General features: G+C 41.2%; 1 protein-coding gene across 1 annotated transcript; it reads left to right on the plus strand.

Moving 5' to 3' along the window:
* The first annotated feature begins 674 nt into the window (after positions 1 to 674).
* TYMS (thymidylate synthetase) lies at positions 675 to 7,432 on the plus strand. The gene is made up of 7 exons (XM_081013138.1): positions 675 to 985; positions 2,622 to 2,695; positions 3,093 to 3,267; positions 4,095 to 4,196; positions 4,681 to 4,856; positions 6,361 to 6,432; positions 6,991 to 7,432. The coding sequence occupies exons 1-7, from the start codon at positions 796 to 798 to the stop codon at positions 7,126 to 7,128; spliced, it is 927 nt and encodes a 308-aa protein (XP_080869264.1). The 5' UTR covers positions 675 to 795; the 3' UTR covers positions 7,129 to 7,432.
* Positions 7,433 to 7,816: the final 384 nt, after the last annotated feature.

The following is a 7,816-nucleotide window of genomic DNA, read 5'->3' on the forward strand; positions in this document are numbered from 1 at the left end:
AAAAACTGATTAAGAATCACCATCGTTTATATAAGCTTGAATTTATAAAGTGTGGAAGAGAAAAACCAGTTATATCCACACTACACATGTAAACTATACTTATACCACTTTAACAGTCATGGCTTCCACCAAATAATTCCTAAAATTGTAGTTTACTAAAGGTGTTATTAAGAGACTCCCTCCATAGCTGTCAACTTTTCCCTTTTCTTGCGAGGAATCCTATTCGGAATAAGGGAATTTCCCTTAAAAAAAGGAAAACGTTGACAGCTATGGACCCCTCACAGCACTCCAAAGGAGAGGACCCCAAAATCCAGCCTAATAAGGACTGAGCATGCTCGTTGTAGGGTAACCCCCGTCCCCCCAAAAGGGTACTGCAACTTTCATATTTGTGTAGGCGGGATTTCCGCCGGCACATCTTGTATGACAAGCTGGTTGACTGTTGGCGTGGGGAAATGGAACTGGAGTACCCAGAATGCTGCAAAATCTTGTTGCAGCTCCCATTTGTCCTGCCCAATTGCAGGACGGCGGCCGCGTATTCCAAAACACCGACCGACTGCGCGGGCGGCGAGAGGGAAACGCATCTCCGTTCAACGAGAGCCGCGGAGGATATAGGAAACGTGGCAGCCAATAGCATAGCGGGATCAGCAGCGGTGCCCGCCTCTACATCTCTCTTATTGGCTCGGAGGGGAAATGGGTGGGTGAGCGCGCCAATTCCGAAGTTGCGCCTCTTCAGAAGCGAGAGGCCCTCGTCGTCGCGCTGGGTTTTCCCGCCCGCTTCCTCGTCGCCTCCTCGCTATGCCCGCTGTGGTGACCGAGACCGAAGGCCCTCGCGAGGAGTCCTCCGGCGCGGCGGCGCCGCCTCACGGGGAGCTCCAGTACCTGAGGCAAGTGGAGCAGATCCTACGCTTCGGGCAGAGGAAGGAGGACCGCACGGGCACCGGCACCCTCTCCGTCTTCGGGCTGCAGGCGCGCTACAGCCTCCGAGGTGAGCCTCTCCTCCCTCAGCCCCGGCTCTTTTCTTTCCCCCTCAGCAGAAGGAAACGAGGAGACGCTGCTCCTTCCTGCGAGGGGATAATGGCGCCTCTCGGTCCTGTGGAGACGCTCTTTGATACCTAGCAATCCGCAAGCGTAGTGGGACTGACGACACCATAAAAATAAAGCCCTAAGCTTTTTAAAAATGTTCGTTCGTGGGGTTTCTTTCCCTGTTTGAGGAAGGAAGGAATGGACGCCGCCCTGTTTTCACTTCCTCCCAGCAGCAGCAGCAGCAGAGGAAAGACGCCGCGTTTCCCCGCCAAAAACCGGATTATTAACGGCAGAGCGCATTTTGAGTGTGTTTGTTTATGTTCGCGCGATTATTTCCCTCCCAGCTCCCGACTCCCCGATTCCAGGGTTATTGGCACAAGCCAAAAGTTAAATGTCAGAATCGTACCATTTCTGTCATCTTGGGGCCGAGAGGGTCTTCGGCTCCCCCCCCCCTAAAATATTTGAGACCCCAAAGTTGATAGGCATTGCCATTCAAATAGTGTGCGTGCACCACGCCATGTGAGCTGACCTGCAACCCCCCACCCCCCATATTTTATTTAAGTTGGCACCCCTGTCATCGACAGTCTGGAGCAATCCAAACCCAGGACTGCTTCTTTTGATCCAGGGTGCTGTAGAGGAAGGGGGGGGGGGTCAAGCTGGGAAGTTGGCCCATCTAGGAGAAGGAAAGCTCTGGTCCTAAACCTCTGCTGCCTTGCGGAATATTTTAGGGAGAAGAAAAGGCTAAGGAGGAAACCCTACACAAATCTGGAGCGGAGTCCCTAAAATGGCTGGATGGCACCTTGTATGCCTCCTTCTGGCAACTCCTACAGCCAAGCTGGTGCCAGATGTATTGCTCTGCTTACCTTTGGACCACATCAGTGAGGTTGAGAGGGGGCTCTTGTCTGGACAGCCTTGGATCTCTATACAACACTTGCGCCCCTGGGAGGTCACTTTGGCAATCTGATGCTTCCTGAAAGGGTGTTTTAACAGGTGCATATGATTCGGTAGACTTCCCTGTCTGCTGGCAGTGAAGCCAGAAACAGGACAGGCTGTGAATCCACCGGATTTTGCTGCTCTGATCTTACCACCGTAATAGACCTGGATATGACATAGTAAATTCTCCCACTGGAGTCCATTGGCCAGAAGATAAAAGTTAATGGGGAACAAATAAAACCATAATCCACCTTCCCTTCCACAAAACAATTGGGCTTTGGATGTAACAGTTGGTCTACCATGGATTCTTCTTTTCTCTGCCCCTTCCTACAAATAGAATTGCTCTGATCATATTTAATATATACAGTGGTACCTCAGGTTACAGACGCTTCAGGTTACAGATGCTTCAGGTTGCAGACTCCGCTAACCCAGAAATAGTACCTCGGGTTAAGAACTTTGCTTCAGGATGAGAATAGAAATCGTGCGGCGGCGGCACGGCAGCAGTGGAAGGCCCTATTAGCTAAAGTGGTGCTTCGGGCTAAGAACAGTTTCAGGTTAAGAACGGACCTCCGGAACGAATTAAGTACTTAACCCCAGGTACCACTGTACTGATGAATTACAGGTGTTCTCTTATCTGCTCTAACTTTCTTAAAATTTATTTTCAGATAATTTTCCATTGCTAACAACTAAAAGGGTTTTCTGGAAGGGAGTACTTGAAGAACTACTTTGGTTTATCAAGGTATGGTATATAATTGGTATGTACTAGTATGCAGCAATATTCTATGTATTACTTTTAGCTCAGAACTAGTTGATTTAAATTTTTACTGTGTGCTAGGTTTGACAAGGTATGGTGGTCCTTTTTGTGTGTGTTCAAGTCTTCTATATCACCCTTGCTATCTTCCTGTAGTGTTAAAAAACTGCAGAATGTACTATCCCACACACATTTCTGTACAGTACTGCCTTTTTAACATAAATGCTCACAAAATTGCAGAATTGGAACAGCTCCCAAGGGTCATCTAATCCAACCTTCTACAATGCAGGAAGCTCAGCTAATAATTCTAAGGAATTCTGGAAGTATCTTAAAATTATGTTCTTAAGTAACATTAATAAATATTTCTTTTTTTTACCCCACACAGGGTTCTACAAATGCAAAAGAACTTTCTGCTAAAGGTGTTAAGATCTGGGATGCCAATGGTTCTCGTGAATTCTTAGACAAACAGGGATTCTTTTCTAGGGAGGAAGGAGACTTGGGCCCAGTTTATGGCTTCCAGTGGAGACATTTTGGAGCTGAATACAAAGATATGCATACAGGTAATGACACATTCTATTGGTTTCCTGTATTTAGGTATCCTCTCTACTGAAGACAGGATTAACTGCTTAATTGAAAATCCAGTATTCTAGGTACTGAAGAGATTATGGTAAAATAGTGCATTCATGCCTTAAATAGAATACATTTCCCCCTCTACGGTAAACCCCCCCAGTACAGCTGCTCTGGATAAGAATTAATGTTCCTAAAAGATGCCTTTCTGTTCATTTGCCCATTTCACATATTATTGTGGAGATTCTTGGGTAAATAAAAAGTACACAAAAGCATTTAGTACCTTAGCAGAAAGGTTCTAGACATGGCTGCAGAGGGCATGCATATAGCTACTATCACAATCACTTCCTTCTCACAGACTCCCACCTATCTTATGTTAAAGATGTGGTGGGGGTAAAAGGGTGTCAAAAATAGTTCTTCGTCATTCAAGCCACTACCATCAATAATAGTAAATGGCACACATAAGTTCATATGGAAATCTGCACTGAGGGAACACAATAAGCAAAAAGTTATCATAAAAGTAGTGTGAAGTCATAGACTGAAAGGGCAGTATTACTGCAGGTTCTGTGCTTCATGAGCAAGGAAGAAGCAGTAGTACCAGAAAAAGCACTGATGGATTCAACCTTGCTGTGCATTCAGATCCTTTGTGTTTCTTAGTAGAGGAAAACTATTCTCACTATTAAGTAGTTTTGTAAATTTTAGTGGGGTAGTATGAAAATAAATTATATGAATTGCCTCCTAAGAATGAGCCTGACAATTGACGGTTTCACAGATAATTAAAAATTTATCAGTTGTCACACTTTTCCTTCCGTATTTTCAGATTACACAGGGCAAGGAGTAGATCAGCTGCAGCAAGTAATTGATACAATCAGAAACAATCCAGATAACAGAAGAATAATCATGTGTGCATGGAATCCTAAAGGTATGGTTATGGAATTAATTATGTAATGTCATTGTACCTTGTAGTTGTGCATGATAATCCTTTTCTCAAAAACAGTGGAATAGCTTGCATATGTTGTTTGTAAACTGACTTCTTGTTGGCTTTTGTATGCCTTGTGGTTATGATCAAAGTAAAATATATTTTAAATGTATTTTTAAATTTAAAAAATACACTCAGCTTTTCTTTATAAAATAATCAACAAACTACTGTGTTCACCTGGGAAAAGGGATTGTTCTCAAGCTGCCACTACAATACTCTACACAAATGTATTAAGAACTGGTCAGTTCTTTAGAATTTTGTTTTAACATTCTTTTTCCGTTTTTGTCATTTTCTAACAATGACACACTGTTGCTATGTTGGGAAATGGTAATTGCTAGTTTACAAAACAAAGCCAATGAGATCATACTGTGGGTGGAATTTTGCCATTGGACATATTGTAATTTTTGCCGTGTTGTTTGCTTCTCAGATATATCCTCAATGGCCTTGCCTCCATGTCATGCTCTATGCCAGTTCTATGTTTTAAATGGTGAACTCTCTTGTCAGCTGTATCAGCGTTCTGGAGATATGGGATTAGGAGTACCTTTCAACATTGCCAGTTACTCATTGCTCACTTCAATGGTTGCCCATGTTACAGGCTTGAAGGTATTTTTAATGCTTTTATCTATTTCCATTTTCAAAATAAAAAATAAATAAACTAGAAAGAATGTAGTAGTATATGAAGACTTTCTAAAATGGAGGGTATATAAATTGAAAACCTGAAAATGTGTACATGGTGTTGAACATCAGAACAAGTTTCATATTTCTTTGACAGTGCAATTGTATACACTTCTCAGAAGTATGCCCTATTAAGTTCAGTGTCACTTGACTCCCTGTTAATTGTGTGTAGGATCTCAGCCTTCATTATTTGGATGGCCTCTTACTTTAACTATTGAAGAGTCAAAAGTAGCTTGTTGGCGTAATTTGTAGAAAAAGAATTCTGTCAGTGGTTCTATCAGGTCAAGCATTTTATAGTCCAGTGTGCTTGTTTGTATCTGGCTGCCATAACTTGAGAATTGAAAGACTGTTGTGATGTTGCCAAAATGTCCTGAAAGTTAATACAGCTGCTGTTCTAATATTTCTGTTTATAAAAGCTAGTTATGAGGAACTTGGGAAATGTTTGTAGCAAAGCTAAACATCTCATCACTATAATGGATCAAGGTACAGATGTTCAAACTCCATTTCCTGTGCCCCTTGTGAGAAGCACTTGAATTTTCCATGGCTGTAATTCTGCTCTTTGTGATTATACAGCACAGGGTGCAGAGCAACTCCCAGGTTCTGAAAATTCTCCAAAAACTACTTCTATGTAAAGCGGGGCAGATCAGTGCCAGACTAGTCTGCCTGTATCTTCTTGGCATGCTGTGCTGGCTTTTGTTCAGGTCCTCTAGTGCAACCTGTTATTGCTTCAAGTGGGAAAAACTTGTGGGGTTCTGCTCCATCTTGCTGTGAGAGTGCTACTCAGATGTAGGGTTTCTGTTAGTTGGCCCCAGTGGATTAAGCAAAAGAGTTATGCAAAGAAGGGATGTTGTCATATGGACTTGTAGGAACCATTAAGCACCTTAGTCTCTGTAAACACAGCATACAGGATTGCACCATATGTGGGTGGCTGCTTCTTGAGCCAGTAGAACAATTTATCCCACAGAAAGTCATTAATGTTAACAATTTATAGCTGCTACTCTAATGAGGCAGATATCCACTAGAAAATTATGAACCACAGATTTTATCTAGAGTATGCAAACATTTCTCCTTCATGTGCTTGTGATAGCAGACCAAGGTTATTGTACACATTTATTGTACTGTATTAACTTGCATTCAAACCAGTTCAGAATAAGGAATATAACATCTAATTTTGTGTGTATTAAATGACTTGCTGAGGAATCTGGTTAGAGCAATCTTGCTTAAGAAATATATCAGCATGTACTGGGTGGCCCAAAAGTAGGTATACAATTAATTAATTATTTTTCCCCCTTTACTGGTATTGTGAATGATGAGAACTTGAGTCAAGAACAAAGAATGTGGATTTTAAAGCAGTATACCTACTTCTGGGCCACCCTGTATATTCTTGTTCATTCTGTTTCTAATATTAAGGCTGTGTTTCTTTTTTATATAGCCTGGCGAGTTTATACATACACTAGGAGATGCTCATATTTACCTGAATCATATCGAACCTTTGAAAATCCAGGTAAATAGTTTGGCAAATAGTCAGCCTTACTACTCACACTGTGTATTTCCTTCCATAGCTATATATATATTGAATTAGTTCAATCTTGGAGTTAAAGGAATGATGGAATGCATTACTCATAGTGCTTGTCATTTGCTTAATAATATAAGAACTGCTGAACATGACCAATACATTATGGATGTGATCTCCATGGGCTTTGAGTGGGTTGAACACAGCTTACTAAAAGGTGAAAGGCTGTGCAGTTCACTGGACTGTTCACATTTCTGCAAGTGCTGGAGACAAAACAGGCACAATCTGGCCAAAATGTGACTTTAACATCAGCTGTTCTCCAGCATTGACTAATTGGGCTTATATTGGAACATTTGTGGGTAGATATAGCAGCAGCAGAGCAACTACTGGCCATTATGTGTGCAGTTGATATTCCTAATCAAGTATAATGTTTAATTATACAAGTATTAACATGAAATTTGTTGCTAAAGTGAATACCCCTTGCATAATTAGTCTATTTTATATGAATGCCATCCCTCTGAAATAACCAACTCTACTTTAAAATTTCAGCTTCAGAGGCAACCAAGACCTTTTCCAAAACTGAAAATTCTTCGCAATGTTGAAAACATCAATGACTTCAATGCGGATGACTTTGAACTAGAAGGTTATGATCCTCATCCAGCTATTAAAATGGAAATGGCTGTCTAGGTGACTTGTAACAGTGTTTACTTGCCTTAAGGTCCAATTTGCAGTAGTGCCCTTAGAAGAACCATATTTTGACTTTCTAAATATTAGAAAATACTAAAGATATTTCGTGATAAATTATCATGGTTTTCTTATGGAGTTTGAAGTATGCACTGTATCCAATGAAATACTCTCTCCCCGCCCCCAGGATACTTTTTTCAGCTTCACTTGCTGTGAGAGGTTAACTTTCTAGGTTGTATAATAGAAAAGCACTTTCTACAATTTCTGAACTATGCAATAAAATACACATACATTACTTTAGTACATATGTGTTATGTACATCACCTGTATTCTATTACCATAATTTAGGTTTCAAGTTTACCTGCAAGGTAATAAAAGGGAAGGGGATGCTGTGTAAAATATGGAACAATTGGATAAGTAGTTGGCAATTGAATAATAATAATATGCCAAGCCCTTCCCCCACATTCTAGGCTATCAAATAGAAATGATATTTCATTGGGAAGACTTCTGTAGTTCCTAGTAAATTGTAGTGATAACTTCCAGTGTCTCCTTCCATTGTAGTTATGGCAGAAGGTGAAAGCAGCAGCCTCTTCCTCCTTTATGAGTAATTTTGTATATATGATATACCCTATACACCACTTCCCCCACCTCCGACATTCCTGAAAACATCCTTAGTATATATGACAGAACA

The sequence above is a fragment of the Podarcis pityusensis genome, assembly GCF_964106645.2.
Source record: "Podarcis pityusensis genome assembly, chromosome: 7".
Lineage (NCBI taxonomy): Eukaryota > Metazoa > Chordata > Lepidosauria > Squamata > Lacertidae > Podarcis > Podarcis pityusensis.